The 21,103-nt window shown below is 49.9% G+C and overlaps 2 protein-coding genes across 2 annotated transcripts; one reads left to right on the forward strand and one right to left on the reverse strand.

Moving 5' to 3' along the window:
• Positions 1–710: 710 nt before the first annotated feature.
• On the reverse strand, positions 711–8,000 carry Dmrtc2 (DMRT like family C2). Its single transcript, XM_028781348.1, has 9 exons — positions 7,875–8,000; positions 5,699–5,926; positions 5,465–5,619; positions 4,396–4,472; positions 4,003–4,183; positions 3,356–3,482; positions 2,550–2,610; positions 2,235–2,409; positions 711–1,217 (listed from the first exon to the last, which is right to left on the reverse strand). The coding sequence occupies exons 2-9, from the start codon at positions 5,920–5,922 to the stop codon at positions 1,105–1,107; spliced, it is 1,113 nt and encodes a 370-aa protein (XP_028637181.1). The 5' UTR covers positions 5,923–5,926; positions 7,875–8,000; the 3' UTR covers positions 711–1,104.
• A 2,888-nt stretch (positions 8,001–10,888) lies between these two features.
• Lypd4 (LY6/PLAUR domain containing 4) lies at positions 10,889–13,024 on the forward strand. Its single transcript, XM_028781283.1, has 4 exons — positions 10,889–10,949; positions 11,324–11,467; positions 12,166–12,492; positions 12,754–13,024. Exons 1-4 carry the CDS (start codon positions 10,889–10,891, stop codon positions 12,954–12,956), a joined length of 735 nt encoding a protein of 244 aa, XP_028637116.1. The 3' UTR covers positions 12,957–13,024.
• The last annotated feature ends 8,079 nt before the right edge of the window (positions 13,025–21,103 follow it).

Below are 21,103 nucleotides of genomic sequence, written 5' to 3' on the forward strand. Positions count from 1 at the left end.
ATATTCTCTCTAATCCTTGATTGAGTCTTGTATTTTCTGGTTTATACTTTGTGTGGCATGCTGAGTGTTGAACTTAGATCCCCGGCACTCCAGGCAGGCACTGTGCCACTGTACTACAGCCCTAGATCCTCTAACAGACTTTAAAAACACAATGAACCCTCTCTGTTAGGAAAGACTCCTAACTAAGAATAAAGACTAACTTGGGTTCTGTCCTGATTGACTTAAGACTTCCCATCTGGAAAATGTCATGTTAGATTAGAATCAAATTAGTGTTGTATTGGCCAAAGTTGATCTGAAGCTATGTTATTTGGCCAATAAAACATTTAAAGAAGGCTGTACCAATGTTTGAAAATTATTATAAGATGTTGAACATAGAAACCCAGTTTCTAGATTTCTCTTGAAAAATCAGAGGAAGTGGCAACACTGAGCCCACGTTTGCTCTTGGAGCAGTCAGATAGGCCAGAGAAGGCTGCCCGTAGGTAAGGCACGCCATCTGTTTCCCAGCCCCAAGCTGGCCATCTTCAGTCCTGTGATGGTCTATTTGACCCCAGTGTAGGCATTTTAATTTGTGGCTCTCTGGATAGATCAGGTACAAAGCACGTGATAGGAATGAGCCAACATATTCAGCTTTGTGGAAGTTCTTAAGTAGATGACAGTCCTTTCTGTCACTTAGGATAGACTAGTCACGCTGATAATAAACTCTTGTTGGCTTAAATGGCAAAGGTTTATTTCTTGCTTACAGAAACCTACCTACAAAGTGAACATATCCTTCTATTTTCACATTCAGAGACAGACATAAGAACACAGGCATATATAGAGCATAAACTCATGAAAAAATGTATTTAGATATGGGTCATCTTAAACTGCCCAACTGCCTTTATCTTTATTAGGGGACTTAGCATTCAAACGGGCTACGAGAATATCCACCTTCAACCAAGGAAATACCCACACTATAAAAGGAACCTGAAAGCTTATATACAAAAAAAGGGCTGAAGCTTGCATTACATTAAATCCCATGCAAAATTCATAAATAAAATACCAAATATGCAGTGCCTGCAGTTTGTCGTCTCCTTGTCCCAGTGAGACAGCCTCCATCTCTGCTTTCTAGCTGAGGAGGGAGATGGATCCCAGACGCCCAATATGGAGAGAGACAGAGGAACCTGGACCAGGCCGGAGAGGTGGGCCAACAGGCTGGAATCCTCTTCCCCCAGGAGGAGCTGAAGGCACACAGGAAGGGGCATGTCCAGGTCAAATCCAGTGCATTGACCCCTCACTCCTCCAGTATCCTCCTGACCTAACCCCAGCCTGCCTGTGTTCCTACTCTGCTGGTGTTCCTGCCTCCAGTCTTGCTTCCTCTAGTTCCTCCGCCAAAGCAATCGTGCTGTCTAGCTCAGAACATCCCCCAGATCCCCTCAGTACAGCTGCTGTCCCAGACGCTTCTATAATCAGAAGCCTCCAGCCTCGTCTCTTCCCAGGTCCAGCAGATCCTCTAGGTCGGCAGTTCTTAACCTTCCTAACGCTGCAACCCTTTAATACAGTTCCTCATGTTGTGGTGACCCCGCCCCCCATAAAAAACGCTGCTATTACATAACTTGTAATTTTACTACTGTTATGAATCGTAATGCAAATCTCTGTTTTTCCCCATGGTCTTAGGCGACCCGTGTGAAGGGATCATCTGATCCCCAAAGGGGTTCTGGCCCCCGGGTTGGGCTTCATGGCTCTAGACCAACACAGCGTTGGACAGGGCCTTCTCAGCCTTCGTCTCTGCTCCACTGAGCTTTCTCCTTCCTCACATCTTGTCCAGGCTCGCCACTGAGCCTTGTGAGGGTTTCCAGGTTCCCCAACCAGCACAGAAGCTCCTGGAAAACAGTCATCAGTCCCTCTAGTCCAGACCCTGGCTACTTCACTCCTTCCACACTTGAGCAGGAAGCTGGGGTCGGAGACCAGTCTCTGCAGGTTTGCTCTATGCCAGCCCCTGAAAGTCTCTTGCTTCCTAGGACCTCATTTTCCTGAAGTCAAGGCACTGGACATTTGTCATTCAGAACAAAACTGGTAAGGAGTGACTCACAGAACAACGTTCAACTGCAGTCTCAGAGGTCTGGCTGAGAAACTCTGGGGCCCAGACCTGAGGGCATTCAACTAGCGTTTGTCCCATTTTGGTTAGTCCCTGCTTGTTCTGATGGCTACCATTTCCCAACCAAACTTATCTCATCCGCTCTTCTCAGGAAGGTTACCTGGTGGGCCACAGGGGTGGAGAAGAGAGATCCAGGCAGGGTTAGGGGGGACAGAGGGGGTCAGGCGGGGAGCCTGGGATGAGTCTTTCAGGCCTACAAGGGCCTCAGCTGCCTCCCGCTGCAGCTGCCGCTCTGAGGGGCCAGATGTCCAGGCCAGGCAGGAGGCTCCAGGGGCCTGCAAAGGACAGGGAGAGGAGCACACTGGGAATCTCACTTCTGTCCACCTGCAAGTGCTTCCTTCTTTTAATCCCTGCTTTTCCCTTCTACAGATTAAACCTCCTCCCAGGCTCCTGGATGCCACTTCTTTCCCCAAACCTGTGGCTGTAGCAGAAGAGAGTCTGGGGTGCCACAGGACTGGAGTATCAGAGTTGAACATCTGGAAAAAGGAAAGAGACACAGGAAGTGGATGGGACATTCTGATCTGGGAACTGGAGAAGTCTGTTGGCGTGGGTAAGTCTTGTTCACTATCTAGGCCACTTTACTTTGTATAAAATGAAAATGTCTGTGAGCTTCTCCCTCCTAGGCCACTGTGGAGGTTATAGGGAGTCACTGGTGTTAGTTTTTCAAAAGCAGAGAGATGAGCAGTGGACTAAGATTGCTGTCTGCCCCTGAGCCTGCGTCTCTAGCCCAGCTTCCTGCTCCCCAAGGAAGAACGCCTTCAGGAAGCTTGCTCTAACGGTGTCTGCTCTATACCTGTGCCTTATCACGTGGCTTTCTGTGTCCCCAGACAACCCTGTCCTATTGTACCTGTTTCAGAAGAGTGACCTTCTTGTTCTATCAAGGTCAGGCCAGTGTTAGGTGTTGTTAATTAGTATAAAGACCCGAGATGAGTGGCATCTAGAAATTACTGATACTTAGAACAGGTTCTGAGAGATGGAAAGCCTCATCAAGGCCTCAGCTAGGAAACAGAGGACATCTGCCTGCTTGCTAGTCCGCTCCCTTCCTGTTTTCTAGAGAAGAACCTGAAGCCCGACCTTGCTGGTCCTCCCTGCCGAGCTCTAGGAGTACAGGTGTGCGCCATCACGCTTGGCCTCAAGTTTTTCCTTCTATATTAGCTGTTACGGTCGGCAGCACAAAGATAAACCCAACATGAACACATTTCCTTTTGTGTTCCTACTTACGTGTGAGGCAGGTTAGGGGGTCCTTGGGGCTCTCCAGAAAGCGGAGCCGTCAGTACTGAGCGAGATCCTGGGCAGGTCGGGAGGGTCCCATGAGTGGGCAGCCGGAGAGAGGTGCCAGGGTCAAAGCCTAAGGAGACAAAAGAACACAGGATGTACAGGGCTCAGGGTCACATGACTGTGCTCCCTCTCCCCACCCAACCATGTCCCTTTTCTCTCCCCTTTCTGATATAGTGACAACTTAGCATTCAAATATCTGTTGAATAAAAGATGAATTAACTGTTTTTTTTTAAATTCACTTTACATCCTGATCACACCCCCCCCCCCCATTCCCAGTCAGTCCTACCCTTACAAATCCCTCCTCTCATTGTTCCTTCCTCTTCTCCTCAGAGGTGAGCCTCTTTAGGTACCTCCAAAACCCTTGGGCATCTAGTCCCAGCAGGTCTATGCACATCCTCTCTCATTGAGGCCCACCCAGGTAGTAGTCTAAGTAGGGGGAAGGGGATCCAATGGCAGGCGGCAGAGCCAGAGATAGCCCTCACTCCACTTGTTAGGGCTCCTACACGAAAACCAAGCTGCACATTTACTACAAATTTGTAGGGGTGGAGGTACAGCTCGCTGGTTGGTGGCCAGGTGAATTAACATCTTACCAGGGAAAGGATGGAGAGGGACAGCAGGTTCTTGGCACAGCAAGCGGCACACCACTGGAGGCGGCATTGAGAGGCCTGGGGGCAGCCAGTGTCCAGGGCCCCAAGGCCCAGGAGGCATTGGAGTCCAGGGCAAAGGCAAGGCTTCTGGGGGGCGGCTGAGCAGCAGTGGCCCATAGTTCTCCTGGAAGGGCAGAGGACAAGTCTGAAGTGGGCATGCTCCGGCTGACGGTGGGGCCTGCAACTGCGGGCGGCCCTTAAGTCCCACCTTAGCTCCCCCACTGGCGGAAGAGCACATCACAAGTCAGGCTGCTGTTGGAACCCAGATTGCACAGAGGAAACAGTCGGGGCACGAGCCAGGCTAGGAGAGGTTCCCTCAGGACTCGGGTCTCTTACCTTCCCAGGTGGTGTTAGTACCAGTGGGACTGCTCCGTGGGGACTCTGAGGCTGGGGTGCTATGTTCTCCTTTCCAGCTGTGAGAAACCAGGGAGAGATTCACTGAGCCTGTTTCCTGACTCCTCTCCTAACACAATTTCAGCTAAGGGCTCATCTCCCTCTGGCTTGTTTATTCTTTTGTTCATGAGGGCCAGGCTAGCTTTGAACACAAGTCTCCTGCTTCCACCTCCACATGCTACCATGGCCAGGCCTGTTCTAATGCTTGCTTCTCCTTCACAGCCCTCCTCTAGACAGGGGTCTAGCTTGGTTGGCTTCCAGTTCACCTTCCGTCTCCAGTGCTGGGATTATGGACGTGTCCACCATGCCCCACTCCTCTCTTTCTTTTAAAATAAAGTATTATTGTGTTTGGGTGCCATGATATGCACATGGAGGCCAAGGGCAACTTTGGGGCTCAGTTCTACCCTTCTGTCCTTCTGTAGGCTCTGAGGATGGAGTTCAGGTCACTAGGTTTGCATAGCAAGAACCTTGACCCTGATCCATCTCACCGCCATGCCCACATCCCATTTTCTCTTTTTAGCTGTGTACCTTTAGCTGTGTACCCTGGCCCACATTTGAAAATAAAATTTGACTTATTCATGTGTACGAGTGCTTTGCCTCTATGTATGTATGTCTGTGCACCACATGTGTGCAGTGCTTGGAGTGATCTGGTTGTGAGCTTCCTTGTCAGACAACACTCTTGACTGCTGGCCCATCTCCCCAGCCCCCTTGAGCATGTTTTGTTTCACAAGACGTGTTTGTCTGAGTAGCCCTGTCTGTCCTCGAGCTCGATTTGTAGACCAGGCTGGCCTCAGACTCAGAGATCTGCCTGCCCCTGCCTCCTGAGTGGTAAAACTAAAGGTGTGCACCACCCTTGCCCAGCTCTTGAACACATTTATAGTTGGAGAAGGTGAGGCTCAGAGAGAGGAAACACGGGGCCCAAGTCTGCACTAATTTAGTTTCAGGACAGGGATGCTTGTCCTTATCTTCCTACATCTAAATCCCTGTCCCAGTCTTATCCAGAGACACTCACAAGGGACCCCTGGCCGAATGGTTCCCTTCTTGACACGGAGGGGAGCTTTCAGAGGGGTTGCCCCTTTCATCAGTCCCTGAGCCAGGTGCCTTTTCAGCTGTGCCTCCTGCTGCCTGCGCAAGGCCACTTGGGCAGCCATGACTCTCCGACGTTCCCTAAGAGGGGGTGTTGTAAGTCAAAGTCAGCCTTTTGGAGGAGAGTCCCCCTCTTCCTCTCCCTGAACCATATACTCACAGGATGAGGACACATTTGTGACACTCGCAAGCCTGAAAGAGGCAGAGGCGCTTGTGCCCCTTGAGATGGGCTGTGACCCCATGGTTACGACAGCGGGCGCAGGTGGGAGAGCGACTGACTGGTCTCCTGGGAATAAGCTCTGTACTCTGGGGCACTCTGGCCTCCTCTGCTGGGGAAGAGTCAGCAGAACAGTGGTGGCGAACGGGCGTTTCATTGGGGTCCATGGATCTAGGGACAGGAGTGGTGGGTCAGGACAGTTACATGGGCTCTGTACTACCCAGTCCTTCTGTTTTAAGGAAGCCACATCTGTAGCCATCCATCTTGGCCCTCTCAGGACCCGGCTTTCACCTTGGATTCTCCTCTCTTCACCCCACAACCTTTCTCATAGACCCTCTTAAGTATTCACTCAACACAAAGATCCTTCACTTTTGCTCACCTACCCGCTTTGCCATGCTTGGGCATATCTACGATTGTCCTCCCAGACCCCTCAAGCGTGCTCACACCCATTCTACAGACAGGGCCTTCAGGGACTCTCTTCAACAGCTGTCATAGTATCCTTGCATTTATCCAGTCCTTACATTTTTATGTGGCCCCTCAGTTCTAAGTCCCACAGGAGCTATCTCATTCAATCTGCTCTTTCTATGCCACCACTGTGACTTTGGGGTGTGTGTTTTAACAGCGTGTAAGCATGTCTGGAGTCTAGTGGCTGACATCAGATGTGTTTCCCCCATTGTTCTCCAGTTTGATTTATTTTTTTCAGATAGGGTCATCTTGCTGAACCTAAGCTCATGGCTTTAGCTAGACTGACTGGCCAACGAGCTTCAGAGATCTACCTGTCTCAGCTCCCCACCCCTAGTGGGGGTCACAGGCACATGTCACTGCACCCACCCTTTAATATGGGGATCTGAACTCAGCTACTCACAAATGTGCTCAAGGTGCTTTATCCACTGAGGCCCCTCCTCAGCCCCTGTGGTTTATTTTTTCATTAATTATATTTGGCGACAGGATCTCACTATTATGTGTGTATCCCTGGCTGGCCTGGAATGCTCTATGGAGATCTGGTTGGATTCAAACTCACAGAGATCCATTTGCTTCTGCTTCCGGAGTGCTGGGGTTAAAGGTGTCTGTCGCCAAAGCCTGGCTTTTTGTTTTTGTACTCTATAGTAACAATATTATCCTCAAGAGATTTTATATCTCATTTTCACTAGGGGGGATTTTGTTTTGTAAAGAAATGGGCATTGAACCTAAATTAGCCTTTTAAATACACGCTAGATAAATGCTCCTCACTGAGCTACCTCCCCAGCCCCCGACCTTTTGAGACAAGGTCTTGGTAAGTGTTCCCTGATGGCCTTGAACTTGCTACCCTCCTCCCTCAGTCTCCCGGGTAACTGAGATTACATTACTGGCCTGTACCACCGGCTTCCTAGATATTTTATTCAGACTATCAGTTTAACAAATGTTCAGTGAACCATGCATGCTAGCTCAGATCTGTAATCCCGGCAGTTGGGAGTGTATTATTGTTGAGTTCTAGGCCGGTCTGGGCAACTGACTATCTTAAAAAAAATAAAAGAAAATCAACAACAACAAAACCTGACTGAGTGTGGTGGCACATGCTTAAAATGACAGGTTTTGTGGGGGTAGAGGCAGGAGGATCAGTAGTTTAAGGTTGCTGCTAGGAGACAAAGATCGTCCTGAGCTACATGAGACCCTGCCATTAAAAAAAAAAAAATCAAACCCCCTTCCCAAATAGCTACTGCGTCCCTGCTAAGCGGGGAGTCCTGGTGTAGGCCAGAGGTGTTCTCGGGACCCCACTTTCTTGTACCCAGCTGCATGGACATCTTGAAAATCCATGTAGCCACTGCAGCTCGTGGGGCTTACGCCCCTGGACCCCATGTTCATGGCGTGCATGGTCCCTTCCCAAGCAACCATTACTTGGGTGCCCCCTTCCATCAGCCATCCATCACCCCCAAACGCTGGGCCTGTGGCCCCTCCCGTTCCAGGGTCCCAGGGAGGGGGCTGGGCACGAGGACCGCGCTCAGGAGGTGGGGGTGGGGGTGGGGGTAAGAGCCGAGCAGCGCGAGGGGGGCAACAAGGAGAGGCCATGGTGGGGACCCAGCCAAGGAGAGGGGGGGCAAGGAGGGGCGGGATGATGTTCATGCCGCCAGCGGGTGGTTACCACAGCCTCGAGCCGAATCACAGTCAGCCGGGAGAAGGCCCACAGAAAAGGGCGACACAGTGGCGAAGAGGAACGGCCGGCTCCAGCGGCTTTTCCGCACCCCCCCTCCCAGCTCCTTCGCTCAAGGACCAATGAGCTCCAAGCACAGCGCTCCCGCAGCCAATCGGCTTCGCGATCGTGCCCCGTCGGCCCGCCCCTTTCCTTCCCACCCGCTTCTCCGCGGCAACAATCGCTCCAGCCAATAGCGCGTCGAGTTGAGTCTCACACACACGTTGCCTCCCGCCTTGACCTCACCAGACTGTTCTTCCCTCCGGAAGCAGGCAGCCAATGGGGCGTCGAATTACCTCAGCCAGAGCGAGGCTGGCCCTTCCCCACCCCCGCCCCCACCGGCAGGAACCACAGGCGTTGACGCAGACCCACTGCGCTTGCGCACAACCTGGGCCCCGGCGCTTAGGCCTCCTTCGTTTCCCCTTCCATGCCTGGTGTTTAGCGCAGGCTTTCCAGCCTGCCTTTGGCCACACACATCTGGGTTAAAGAAGGCGGCAGAAGTGACTTCCGGCTGGACTGCTGCTATGCAGAGGATGTGTCCCGGAGCTGGAAAGGTGCTTTGTGCCCGACCTGGGGTGTTGGGATTGCTGAATGGCGGGTTGGAGAGAGTCTGAGCTTCACACCGGGAGGAGGGAGCGCAAGAGACGTGGATGCTTAAGCGGGTGGCCTTCTGGTGCTCGATAATAATCTTATTAATATTCGCAATGACCCTGAGGGATGGAGAGTTTTGTGAGTAAGAAGAGGCTGTCACAGGGCACAAGCTCTCCCGACTTGGAGAGCATGACTTTGTTTTAGCGTGGAGGACGCTAAGCCTGGCAACATGGCAGCCCCGTGGTTTTCACGATTTCGCAATCCTGTGCATCCCCATCCCTTAAGCTTCCAGTAGGTGGTCGCCCTAAGGTGGTTTAGTGTGTTTCTTCTGATTTCGTGTGTGATCTCCAGAGATGTATAGTGTCTTGTGTACACGAGTATTTTGTGGACATGGTAGATGTCTTATTGAATGACAGCACTGTTCTTTTTGTGGCTAACCCACGTGCACGTGTACATCTATTCCTCTTTACTTTTTTTTTTTTTTTTTTCCGAGACAGGGTTTCTCTGTGTAGCCCTGGCTATCCTGGAACTCACTCTGTAGACCAGGCTAGCCTCGAACTCAGAAATCCGCCTGCCTCTGCCTCCCAAGTACTGAGATTAAAGGCTTGCGCCACCACCTCGCGGCTTTTACTTATTTTTATTTGTTTATTTTTATCTCGTGTGCTTTGGTGTGTGTTATTGGATCCCTCAAACTGAAGTGGTCAGCTTTGTGTAGGTGCTGGGAACTGAACCTGGGTCTTCTGGGAGAGCAGTCGGGGGCTCTTAATCGCTGAGCCACCTCTCTAACTCTTTTTGTTTGTTTGTTTTTTTGTTTTGTTTTGTTTTTGAGACAAGGTCTCAAATTGCTCTATAGACCAGGCTGGCCTCAAACTAAGAGATCCAACTGCCTCTGACTCCCGAGTGCTGAAATTAAAGGCCTTTGCCACCACTGCCCGGTTGCATGTGTACATCAGTTACTCCTGATGTTCTGTGGTGTACCTCCCTGCAGGTTGTGCGCTCCCTTAGTTTTAGGAGGCGGTGAGCGAACCTCTTACCATCACATCACACAACGGTGTCTCCTCATGTATTGGAGGGTGGAGATTTTCCTTATATTTATGTAGTGGGTATTTATAAACCTAATTTGACTATTGTTAGACTTCTCCCTGCACTAGGCTTTAGACACTGATGGGAACTCCCAATTCCTCTTTTCCCAGGGGTTCCGTCTATCCTTCAATCACTCCACAAACAACAGTGTACAGAAGTGTCTTTATTATCTTACGCCTGCCAACACTTCCCCTCTTCCAGCTCACTGATTGCTGTCAGCCTGTGAGTTGTGTAATGGTACAGTTTGCGAGATAATTGCACTTCACAGGCTGTGGTTAGATTTGAGCACCTCCTCAAATGCCTAGTCTTGACTCTTGAGAGGATAGCTTCTTCATGAGCTTAGCCAAATTTCGCTCTCTTTTTTTCTTGGTGGTATAAAGAAGATCCGTAATTTTGTCGGTTTAAAGTATTACGTATTTCCTTAGGCCACTGGCTTTGAATAAGTTTGCATGTTTTGTATAGTTTTTGTTGTTTTGTTTATGTTTGACACAGGGTTTCATGTAGGCTGGGCTAGCCTTGAACTTGTTATTGGAGTTCAAGGTGATCTTTAACTTCTGATCTTCCAGTCTACCCCTTACAAATGTTGGGGTTGTAGGCATATGGCACCATGGTATATTATCATGAAATTGATGGTGTAATACTGTAACTAGACCATATTTAGTTTCTTGCATATTTTATACGCATCCTTATCCATGAGTGATATGCATTATGGTTGTTGTTCTACAGTTCTAAATACTTTTTAGTTTCCTTAGTCAAAAAAGGGGATTTAGGAAAATGTCCATATCTACTCTCTCCCTGGTTTTTTGTATTTGAGACAGGGTCTCATGCAGTGAATTTGTTCATTTGGTCTGGCTGGCCTTAAATGTAGGTCAGCAGGTGTGATGCAGGTGTGCAGGTGTGATCTATCATGCTTGGTTCACACTGAAGTGTTAATTTTCAATTTGCTGTTGTGATTTTATTGCATTTGGCTGGAGAACAGCCTGTGTCACGGTGAGTCTTTGGATCAGCACCATGGCCAGAAGCAGAAGAGTGAGAGGTGTCTTTTGAAACGCAGATAGTGCTGGGTATGAATTATGTTGAAGGGGAGACCACAGAGATGGGAAACCTGTGTCGTTGAAGGTCTCAAGGGAGACCATACCACAGCAGCTGACACAGTCAATTTTCTTCCTTAGAAACAGTGACCCACAGGGAAGTGGACAGAGGAGTCAGGCACTGACAAGAGCCAAACCTGAGATTCTAGCTGAAATTGGCTCCAGAGTGACCTGTCACATCCAGGACCCTGACACGGAACCATGGTACTGCACGGATCTCTGCAGCTGCTGTGCCTCTTAGAAGCCATCTCTTTACTGCCTTGTATGTTCTGCAGGGCTGTATGCTATAAGGCCGTGTGTGGGAGGTTGCACTGTGTTCTGGTGGAAAGTGGGCTGTGGATCTGCTCCCTTCAGGGGTCAAGCTTATCTGCGTGCTGTTGTTAAGATGGTGACGTAGAAAGCCGTGATGAGTCATTGATCCTAGCACTTGGGAGGCAGAGGCGGGTGGTTTTCTGAGTTTGAGGCTAGCCTGGTCTACAGAGTAAATCCCAGGACAGCCAGGACGGCACAGAGAAACCCTGTCTCGAAAAAACAAAAACAAAAATTGAAAACAACACCTCCCCCCAAACCCTAAAGATCCAATAAACAAAAAGAGAAGGCGGGAGACAGATAACTGGAAAAGCATTGTGTCTTTAGGTACTGAAGCTCTTCTGTGCTACGAGGCGACAGCGTCCGCCTTCAGAGCCGTGTCCTTGCATAACTGGAAGTGGCTTCTGTTGAGGAGCATGGTGTGCAATCAGAGAGAGGGCTGCGAGGAGACCGTAGTGTTCATCGAGACAGGTGACACCCCTCCATCTGGTCCTGCTCCTGCTCGCCCACCTTCTTAGCTATAGTCCCAATGCCTGGGACTAGGATTACATACACACATGAACATGCACATGTGCACACACAGACACACACACACACAGTGGGATTATAAACACACAGATATTGGGATTATACACACACACACACACATACTGGTATTACACACACACAGGTCGCACATACACATATGTGTACAAATTGATCATAAAAGCATCGTGCTGATCATTTAGATAGTAACATTAGCACACGCACACAATAAAACTGTGTGACAGTGAAACACTTCATGTGCCTTGATGGCATGCAAGTCACAGGGGACACATCAGTAGCTTCAGCTTAACTGCTTTGGGAGACATTCAGGAGGGAGAGGGAGGACTAGGGATTACTGGGAAGAACAGGTAACTGTAATGTTGTATGGGAGTGGACAGGTCCCCGGGGGTAGGGACAACCTGGGGAAGAGGGAAGGATGAAGCAGTCACAGGAGCGAGAGCAGCAAGAAGGACTAGAAGACAGAGAAAGCCCTGGCTTCTCAGCCCCATGCAGCTACAGTCTGCAGACATGGGAACAACACAAGCTGGTCTTGGGGCCTGGGGAGTCCAGGGAAGGTAGGGACTAGGAAGGGGAGCGGCCTGAGTGGGTTACAGCGACTGTAACCTCTCTCCTCTGATCTTCAGGGACCAGAAAGGGAGTGTTGAGTTTTAAAGGCTGCAGCTCCGCCTTTTCTTACCCTCCCCAAATCTCCTACCTCGTGTCTCCACCCGGAGTGTCCGTCGCCTCTTACAGCCGCGTCTGCAGGTCCTACCTCTGCAACAATCTAACCAACCTGGAGCCTTTTGTGAGACTCAAGGCCAGCCAACACATGTCCACACTACCTTCTGCCAAAAGCTGTCCAACTTGCGTGGGCAAGCATGACGAGGAATGTCTTCCAAACTTTGTCACCACTGAGAATTGCCCCTTTGCTGCTTCCTCGTGTTACAGTTCCACCTTACAATTTCAGGCAGGTGAGAGCTTTTATCAAATGACTGTCCATGGGCAGTATATAGTCTCCAGAGCCTTTGGTACTCCCGAGAGAATGTGGGATCTGGAGGTAAGATTTGTGTACAGGACGCTAGACACATGAATTCCAAGTCAGACCAGGTATGGTTGCTGGAATCCAAATCTCTGGTGAGAGAGCAGGTGTCCCGGTTGGTGAGGGGTGTCTGGGAAGAGAGCAGGGCTCTTGATCCTTGAAGCCATCCCTGACTCTTCTTCCTTCCTTGCAGGGAATCTCAATACCACCTTCCTCATCATGGGCTGTGCTCGCGAATCACACAAGCTTTTAGCAGATTTTCAGCACATTGGGAGCATCAGAGTGACTGAGGTCATCAACATCTTAGACAAGTCTGAGGCTGTTGGTGCAGGGCACTGCAGTCAGAGCTCCCATTGGGGTGTTCTCTTATGCTTTCTTCCAATCTTCAAAGACTGACCACCCAGCAGGACTGGAAAAATATCAGACCCTCCCCTTGCATAATTAAATAAAATCTCGGGATTATCCTTCTGCTTTGTCCTGTGGTCTGTGAGAGTATAGGGGGCCCGGATGTACGGGGGAGGGGGTGGGGGTGGGGACAGAGGAGCAGAGAGTCCAAGAAAGCTGGGTGCCTAGGTCGATGCTATTCGGTGCTCAGAAGCCAGTACTGAGGGGACAAGACTCAGGAAGGAGGAGAGCAGATTAAGAGCTGGAAGCATGGGAGGAGGAAGGTGCATCATCCTCAAAGCTTGTGGAACTCAGCACTAGAGAGCTGCTTTGGTGGGGAGGGAAGGTAGGCGGGCAGGAAGGCTGCTTGCTGAGTGGAGTCTGTCATCTAGGCTCTGCCCCCTTCTTTGGAAAATCACAACTTTGACTGGCTAGCTACCAGCTTTCCTCTCTCTCGTCCTTTCCTTCTTCACCTCTTTGTCTTATTCTCTCTTTCCGTCCTCTGGCTCTAGCTCCACCCCACCCAACTTTCCTTCTCCCCCTCTCTCTTTCTTTCTCCTTGAGCTGGGGGTTTAAGTCAGCTCTGGCTCAGGCAAGTCACATGGTCTCTCAAGGAGCAACTTCCTAGGCCTCTCTCAGCTCCTGCAGTTAGGTGGACATGTTTCCTTCCAGTGGAATCTCACTCCACTTTATGTATGTTTGTGTTATTTGATACACAGAACTAAAAAAAAAAATAAGGCAGAAACACACACACACACACACACACACACACACACACACTTGTCCCCTACTTGGTGATTATTTTGACAGATTGTGGTGACTTCAGGAAGTGAGGTCTTGCTGGAAGGAGAGGATTAGCACTGGTCCTTGAGGGTGTTTTGTCCATGGCTCCTCCTTCCTTTCTGTTTCCTGACTTCCATGAGCTGAGAGAAGTTCTGCCACTTCAGGGCCTTGCCACCATGATGGTCTCAAGCACACAGGGCCAAGAGGCCATGGGTCATTCCCGCCAAAACCTTGAGCAAAACCTTCTCTCCTCCCTTAAGTGACGTGTGCAGATGCTCTGGGACAAAGATGATGAGTGTGTCCTACAAAGGAGGACTGAGAGCTTGCTGTCCTTGAGGGCAGCTAAAAGGAGCTTTCCAAACGGTGATGGAAGAAGACTGGCACTCCAGGAGGAAGTGAGAATCGAAGTTGACATGATGCACCGTCATTACCCCAGGAGGTTAATCATGCCTTGCATGGTAAAATATAAAAGGAGTGTACATAGAGGAAAATCCCCAAGACAGTTCTACGTGTGAACATTTTCTTTCTGTCTCTGTCTCACTCTTTCTCCCTTTCTTTCTCACTCTCTTCCTCTCCCTCTCTCCCTCTCTCCTTCCCTCCCTCCCTCCCTCCCTCTCTCTCTCCCTTCCTTTTTTCCTTCTTTATGTTTTTCAATCCTTAGGTCAAAGTGTTTATTGATAGCAAAAGTCTTGACCACTGTGAGCCACACGAGGGGTAAGGCAGTGTGGGAGGCCACAGAGGGCTCTTGGCAGAGGTGCCATCCCCTGGGAATGCTCTGAGCTTAAGGCCATTACCAGAAAGCAGTGTAAACACTGGCAGGTAGACATAGGCAACAAGAATGAGGTAGGACAGCCACTTCAGAGAGCCATCAAGGACATGAAGACATGAGACACAGAGAATGCTGGTCACAGGGACACAGGACATGTGGGACCATGGAGACACACAGAGACAAATGGTGGGGCATTAGGTAACATAAGACATGCTTAGGTGACACACTGAGCAACAGGGCTGGAATTCTGGGCTATTCTGGAGACTACCCAGGAGGCTTCCTTCACCATTCAGGCCCTGGGCTCATAGGCAAGACACACTGAGGCAGGGTTGGAGTAGCATCCTTATAGCCAAGTAAGTGACCTTGTGCCTTCAGGGTCCTTGTCATAGATATGGCTGCTCACAGTGGCAATGTTCAGTACCTCAGGTCCCAAGAGTATTCTATAACTAGGCTGTGGCAGGAGGGCTGGCCATCACGCTCAGAGTGCCCACTGGGGTCAGTGTCTTGGAGCAGTACTCATGGCCCAGATGGGGCTGGTGCTGGTCCTTGCCCAGGTCACTGCCTCAGAAAAATGGTAAAGCACACTATTTGGGTGCATTGAGGACACATGCTGGGCTCTTCAGTGAACACAGAGAGACTAGAGGCATTGTTGGGACTGTGTGTGTGTGTGTGTGTGTGTGTGTGTGAACCTCTGATCTCCCATCCTTCATTTAGACCAGTGAGATGACCTGAAAGCCCTAGGTCAGAGGCTTCTCATAGATATGGGAACTGGTACCCCTGATAGTCATGCCAAACAGAATGGCGTAGCTGAATAGTGGCAGAAGGGCTCCCCATTACACTCAGTGTGGCCTCCAGGGAGTCGACATCTTATTGCAGTGTTTACAACAGAGATAGAACTTGTACCTGTCCTTGCCCAGAGAGCTTATCTTCTTGGCTATGTACACAGTCTTGACACTTGGCACACTTGGTGGCCATGGTCAGTGGGTCCAGTCAGCCAGTCCCTCTATCTGTCCTGGCTCTGAGCCCATGAGCATTTTCTTTTTTTTATATTTTTTTATTTTTGTGTTTTTTTTTTTTCGAGACAGGGTTTTTCTGTGTAGCCCTGGCTGTCCTGGAACTCACTCTGTAGACCAGGCTGGCCTCGAACTCAGAAATCCGCCTGCCTCTGCCTCCCAAGTGCTGGGATTAAAAGCGTGCGCCACCACCGCCCAGCAATGAGCATTTTCTTATGTTTTTAAAATTACAATATTATTTGGTTATACCTCATGAAAGCAATCTATTTCAAATGTCTGACTGGTGATTAGTATATCTACAGAGGTGTACAGTTAAAACACTTCTAATCAATCCTAAAAGAAACGCTGCACTCATCAGTAGCCACTCTCCAAGGTCCCCACATCTCCACAGCCCTGGGACACCATTAGTCTATTTGCCTGTCTGCATATCCCCTACAGTGGAGATACTGACTCGTATATAATTAAATCATATCATAAGGGGTTTTTGGTGTGTGAATGGATTCTTTTGTGTAGGACAATGTATGATGATGGCGTGTACCAATATGTTATTTCCTTTGTTGAGAGTGTGTGTGGCATGTTTGTGTGTATGTGTGTTGTATACTTGGATGTGTGTGGGTCTGTGTACCTACGTGCATGCAAACACCAAAGGACGATGTGGGATGTCCTTTAATTCTCTGCTTTAGTCCCTTGAGACAGGGTCTCTCTAAACCTAGGTGCGATGGTTTGTAGATGCTTGGCCCAAGAGGTGGCACTATTAGGTGTGGCCTTGTTGGAGTAGGTGTGTTACTGTGGGCACGGGCTTTAAGACCCTAGACCTGATGGCTACAAAGGCAGTCTTCTAGCCGCCTTTGGAACAAGGTGTGGAACCCTCAGGTCCTCTAGCCGCATGTCTGCCTGGACGCTGCCATGTTTCTACCTTGATGATGATGAACTGAAGCTCTGAAGTTTCAGCCTCCATTAAATGTTCTTTATAAGAGCTGCCTTGCCTTGGTCATGGTGTCTCTTCACAGAAGTAAACCCTGACTAAGACACTAGGTGTGGCTAGGCTGACTGATCCAAGCTCTTGGAGATTCTCCATCTCCTCTCTCCAATGCTAGCATCACAGATGCATAGAACCCTGCCTGGGTTTAATGTGGGTGCTGGAGATTTGAGCTTAGGTACTCATGCTTGCTTGGCAAGTGTTGGTACCCACTGGGCCATCTCCTCATGTTTGATTTTTCTCTTTGTTTCTTTGTTTCTCACTCTCTCTCTTTTTTTTCTTTCAATGAGACAATGTCTTGCTATATAGACCTGGCTGGTCTAATACTTGCTATGTATCTCAAGCTGGCCTCAAACTCACAGAAGTTCTCTTGCCACAGCCTCTTGGAGACTGAGATTGCAGGCATGTGCTACCACAGTTTTTATTTTCTTTTAATAGCAAATAACAATTCACTGCACTTATTTACCTAACCGTAAGTTTGGTTCAATTTCCTGTGGGGTTCGGCTGGGATTCAGGGAGCAGGCTGCTGGGCTGAGGGGATGCTCCAAGCTGGATGATACGGTGTGGTTTCATGGTTAAGCAGTGGGGACCGTATTGATAAACGCTCCCATGCTCGTGGGGCTGATTAGCACTGAGTCTCCAGAGCGGAGACTCTGGGCACACTCAGGCTCCATCCGTGTCCTGCTGCTGGTGTCTGGGTGCCCGGTGTACTCTCCTTCACCTCACATGCAGCTGTTTCTGGAGGACACCAAGAAGCCACATCTGTTGCGTGGTTGATCCAGCCATAAATGTCTGTATCAGGTCTTAGTGATTTCTGTAGAAAAGTAAAGGGGCCTTTGGGTCCTGTGTCCTCCTCAGAGCAGCATCCCACACCTCTCAGGCTCAGGCTGCTCTTTGCTTTGTCCTGGTTGTGTTCAGGGACCCTGTTGCCAGCCCTCTCCATCCCTGATTATACCACCAACAGTCAAGTGGTTTCCTCTTGATTTTTTCTTTCTTTCTGTGTAGCCATGGCTGTCCTGGAACTCACTCTGCAGACCAGGCTGGGCTGCCTCTCCCTCACTCATCCTGTACATAAGAACAGCTGCTCTGGAGCCAGTGACAGGGACCGAGGGTCAGCAAGATTGAGACATCACTGAACAGGTAGCAGCTTGAGCTTGGAAGATTCTGGTCTTTGACAGGCCAGACCTCCCTCCCCTGTGTTCACTTCCCCATTTCCCTTTAGAGTGGCCGGCTTTTGGCACACCAGCTTCCATGCCAGGATGCTCCCTGGGCATGCCCAGCTTACACGCTCCCTGGGTGTGCCCAGCTCACAAGAGCTCATTCCTCAGGGACTCCTGTTGGGAAGTGGTTCTAATGCCTGTCTGATTTTGGCTTCCAAAAGCCGCGCTTCCGGACCGAGGATCCCTGCCCTCAGTTGGCTTCGATTGATAATAAAGAATTGTCACACAGCCCATGGCTGGGCAGGGAGACGGGGTGGGACTTTTAGATTGCTCTGGCAAGGGACTGTGGGAGAGGGGAGAGGTAGCTGCCATGACAGGGAAGCAGAAAGATGAGACTTAAAGGCCCGTCAGCGTGTAAGAATCTGAGGAAGTGGATTGGGTCTGGGGTAGCGGAGATGAAATATAGAATTTAAAAGAAGTTAACTCAGGAATATCGGAGGGGGGTGTTTGCTAGACATGGGGAGGTTTAGAAATGCCCAATCATTGAGTTAGTCAAGGACTAACTCAAAATCAAAATTAACTGGCGCGTGTGTGTGTGCCTGTGCCCGCGCACGCGCATGTGTCCTTCATTCTCGAATCCAGAGAGCTCTTGGACAGGTGCAACGTACACACATCATGACCTGTTGGGAGCCAAAGCAGTTTAACTAATTCACTACAGACCCTTGGCTGGTCCTCTACCGTTCTGTATGTGTTAGAGTCTGGCAATCTCCCAGAGGGATGGGGAACCTCAGGACAGGATGAGGGTGGTGTACTGCCCTTTAAAGAACAGCCTAATTCTAGAAGGGCTGGGATAAACCTCTCTTGGCATTTTGGGGAGGTGGGTCTGTTGTAATAGGAGTGACGCTGCCCTGATTCAAGCCTTTGTGAAGAGGAAGAGAAAGGTGTAGGGGGTGATATTTAGAAAACAGCACCTGGTCTGGCTTGTTCCCGGGCAGCCACCATGTTCCCACTGCTCCTCGGCTCTGACTGGGGCTCCGGCTAGCTAGATGCTCAGGCCCTGGCACTCACGAGATACCATCGTGGGGGATGGCTCTGCCAGTCCCCCACACTGCATCCACAAAGCTCGGCTGAACCCCAGACAATATCTGCCATCCATGCAGTACCCGGTAGAAATGAGACTCTTAAAGCTTAATGATTATCTAAAGGATTTATATATTTAGAAATGCTCAATCAAGCCGGGCGGTGGTGGTGCATGTCTTTAATCCCAGCACTTGGGAGGCAGAGACAGGCGGATTTCTGAGTTTGAGGCCAGCCTGGTCTAGTGAGTTCTAGGACAGCCAGGGCTACATAGAGAAACCCTGTCTCATAAAACCAAAAAAGAAAAAGAAAGAAAGAAAGAAAGAAATACTCAATCAACAAGATGCCCACACAATTAGAGTTGTTACCCAATATTTAACCTTTTGATAAAAGTTGCTACCCAGGACAGCTTTCCACCCATCCGTGGTTCTCCATGACTGATAGCCTCCTTCTGTCCTCCCCTTCCTCTATTTCTCTCCTCCCCTTCCTCTTTTTCTCCTCCCTTTTCTCTTTCTTTCCCCTCCCCTTCCTCTCTTTCTCTCCCAGCTCCATCTCCTCTTCTACTGCCCAATCACGGAGCTCCACTGTGAATACAATGTAGCAGAATAAATATCCTGTTACAGAAAGGCTGACCAGGGAGGCAGGGCTGTCTGAGAGCCCATGTACTAGAGGCAGAGACAGGAGTTACAGGAGGATGTGAAGAGGTCTAACATAGCCTTCAGGAGCAAGAGCATCAGGAGAGACAGACTGTCTTCTAGAGACCATCCAGCAATTTTCAGGCTCGAATGATCAGGCAAGGTTGAAGAGGTGACGATGGTTTGTATCCAGTAGGTCTGGGGTAACCTGGCACTTGGGGTCCCATGTGCTGTTTATAAGACACCTTCTTGAAGCTCCAGGGAGATACTGTACCCAGGGGGCTAGGCTGCTATAGTGGACAGTATGGGACAGAAATGGGGTCAAGTGGAGCTCACTAGAAGTGGACAAAGGGAATGCTGGCCTGAGGTCATGATGGATGCTGGCCCGGGGAAAAGGTGAAAGATATCCACAGAATAAAGAAAGTCCCAATTTTCTTTTTTCTCTTTCTTTCTTTCTTTCTTTCTTTCTTTCTTTCTTTCTTTCTTTCTTTCTTTCTTTCTTTTTTTGGTTTTTAGAGACAGGGTTTCTCTGTGTAGCCCTGGCTGTTCTGGAACTCACTCTGTAGACCAGGCTGGCCTCGAACTCAGAAATCCGCCTGTCTCTGCCTCCCAAGTGCTGGGATTAAAGTCGTGCGCCACCACCGCTGGGCCAAAAGTCCCAATTTTCAAGGCAGACAAAGGGTAGGTGTGTTAAGGAAGGATTCTATATCCAAGAGAGGCATGGAAACCAATTTTCTCTGTCAGTTTTCATGATAGGAAGAGATCCCAGGAGAGGGCAGGGAAGTAAATGCCTTCAGAATACTCTTCTTTGCTAGACCAGTGGGGACACTTCTAAGCAAGCACAGGGCCAGAGGAACACTGACCTAAGACTAAGGGCTGAGGACCCATTTAGGAAAAGATCAACCATTTATGTTTGACCACGGGGAGTGTTCCAGACCCTGAAAGGAAAGGAGGGGCCAGACACATGGAGGAAGATCCTGGGAGGAGCTCCCTGCATCTCACTTCTCCTTGAGTGTGGTGGCCCTGCTTTGGCCAGACCCTCTGCTCAGGTAGGATGTGTCCATGTCCTGCTGCCTGGCCTCCTGTCTTGGAAAAAGACATAAATAGCAATTTTGGGCTTGCTGCCCTGACTGGTACCCGGCACTAGCATCTCACACAGCAGGATGCTGCTGCAGCTCTGGGAGGTGCTGGTCCCACCAGCTAGGCCAGGTGCCTCCATTGTCATTAGTGATGTCAGTCAGGCCCTGCAACTGCAACCCCTCATTGGACACGAAGATTGAAGTAAACACTGGGGGAGGGGGCACCAGGGCTGAGCACTCATTCTCAGGCAAGCTGAGACACAGGACAGAGGCCAGCAGGGGATCCCTAGTTGTGCCTAAATTATCTCTGAGGGAGCTGTCCCAGTCAGCAGTTTCTGAGGGAGGCTCTGGTGGGATGAGTGGGATGTCTTCTTGGGAAGTCAGGCTCGGGGAGGCAGGACCAGGAGGACTAGATAATGGGTCTTTCCTCCTGATCTGGCCACCCACGGTGGGATCATGCTGGGGAGAAATCACTCTTTGTGAGGAACAAGAAATAGAGCAGGTGGCTACCAGAGTCAAGCAGACGAGGACCAACAAGAGAACTGGAGAGGTTTCTTCTGCTGCAAGAAGAGAAAGAGGGAAAAGGGCCAGGCCAGCTCTAGGAAAGCCACAAGGAGCCTTCACGGGATGGCTGACCAGGGTTGAAAAATGAGCACCGAGGTCC

Source organism: Grammomys surdaster, unplaced genomic scaffold (genome assembly GCF_004785775.1).
Source record: "Grammomys surdaster isolate TR1022 unplaced genomic scaffold, NIH_TR_1.0 396, whole genome shotgun sequence".
Classification (NCBI taxonomy): Eukaryota; Metazoa; Chordata; class Mammalia; order Rodentia; family Muridae; genus Grammomys; species Grammomys surdaster.